Source organism: Sphaeroforma arctica (genome assembly GCF_001186125.1).
Source record: "Sphaeroforma arctica JP610 unplaced genomic scaffold supercont1.2651, whole genome shotgun sequence".
In the NCBI taxonomy this organism is placed as follows: Eukaryota; class Ichthyosporea; order Ichthyophonida; genus Sphaeroforma; species Sphaeroforma arctica.
Window position 1 is genome coordinate 3,796 of NW_014037907.1, and position 1,612 is coordinate 5,407.

Genomic DNA, 1,612 nt, shown 5'->3' on the forward strand with positions numbered 1-1,612 from the left:
CATTGGTTGGAATTAACAGCTAGAATCTATTCATCATGTATATTTACGTACATACATAAAAATGTGATATACCGAGATTTTAAAAGTGCGCGCTCAAAAAGCCAGAGTAAATTTTAAAATAGATCAGTCTATTTCTCTTATCAAAGTGAAAACGTTGTCTGACCCTCGTTTTTACTTATTAGAGGAAAATTCTGGGTATCGAATTTTGAGGAGAATTTCTTGGAGGTGCAGTCTTGCAATTTGAAGTTGCCAAACGGGACAATCTGAACGAATTTCATGTTTCAAATTGTCCTGAACATTTTACAGAATTTCAAATACGCTTCATAATTTCAGCACGAGGATATGAAATACACAATGTAGTTCCCGGAGTAAGGTGTTTTACTCCATCCAAGAAATTATTTTCACAATTTCAGAAAGTTGGCAAAACCGGCCTTATAGAAGTGTCGATATTGATAAATTTGCACTTACGTGTTAAGTTTATTAATAGCTTTATAAGCATATAATTATTCACTTTATAGTGATATAGATTTTAGAATCCAGATCAATATATGAATATATATTAAAACAACACTTAAATGTGTCAAAATTGAAAAATAATACTTACGTGTTAATTTATTAATAGCTTAAAAGCTGTATATTTATAAGTTTGCACTTACGTGTAAGGTTATACATACTACTTACGTAGACGGATTTTAATATTCAACCATAAATAAAGCTGCTATTGAACATAAGCACTTACGTGCCGATTTACAAATTGCACTTACGTGTGATTTTAGAATCAACATTATTTACTATAGTGTATTGGTACACTAGGTTAATCTCTGTAGTCTACTTTGAAGTAGACTGGAGATATTCAGATATTAGAAAAGTATAAATACAGGAGACTCGCCTTGAGCGACTTCAGTTTTAAGCATGCCGCCTCCTAAGAGGCACTTACAAAAGAAGAAATCCGAGTCGCCTACAGCAGCTAACCCGCATAAGCAAGTTAAACACCCGATCTTCCTTAAGGAAGCAATGTCTAAGAAGGCAACAGAAGCTTCTAAGGAAGCAAGTGCTTCTAAAGAACCAGAGAGTACTAAGGTAACAAGTGCTTATAAAGCACCAGATGTTTCATTAACATCGCAAGTTACTAAAGCAACAAGTGCATCTACAGCACCTGATCCATTAGTGGATACATCTCCTGAAGAAGGAGAAGTAGCTGGCCTAAGGCTGACAAGAGGCAAATCTAAAGAGATTGCAAGTTCTTTAAAGAACACTGAAGCTGGATCATCTTTAGAAGATGGATCACAAGCTATGGATGTGGATCCTATATCAGACGAGGAGCAACCTTTACAGGTTTCACCTCGTACGGCCTCTAAAGGTCATGCACTATTTTCAGATAGTGATCAGGAGTCAACTCCTACTAATAAAAAGACTCAAAGTCTAGTAGTGGGCAGCTCTGCAGAAATGCAAAGCACTGAGCACTATGAAAACCCAAAGACTCCATCATCCAGCTATAGTATTTCTTTAGAGATGATTCAAACTGGAATGCCAAAGATGTCGCCAAGCGAGGAAGGTCCTCGAGTTCAGGTAGCTGAACAAGAACTACAGAGTTCTAATGTAGTAAAAGTCC

General features: G+C 36.2%; 1 protein-coding gene across 1 annotated transcript; it reads left to right on the forward strand.

Moving 5' to 3' along the window:
- Positions 1–524: 524 nt before the first annotated feature.
- SARC_12850 (hypothetical protein) lies at positions 525–1,612 on the forward strand (the record flags this gene model as incomplete). Its single annotated transcript, XM_014293036.1, has 1 exon — positions 525–1,612. A coding segment is annotated over exon 1 (700 nt), but the record flags the coding sequence as incomplete, so codon positions are not given.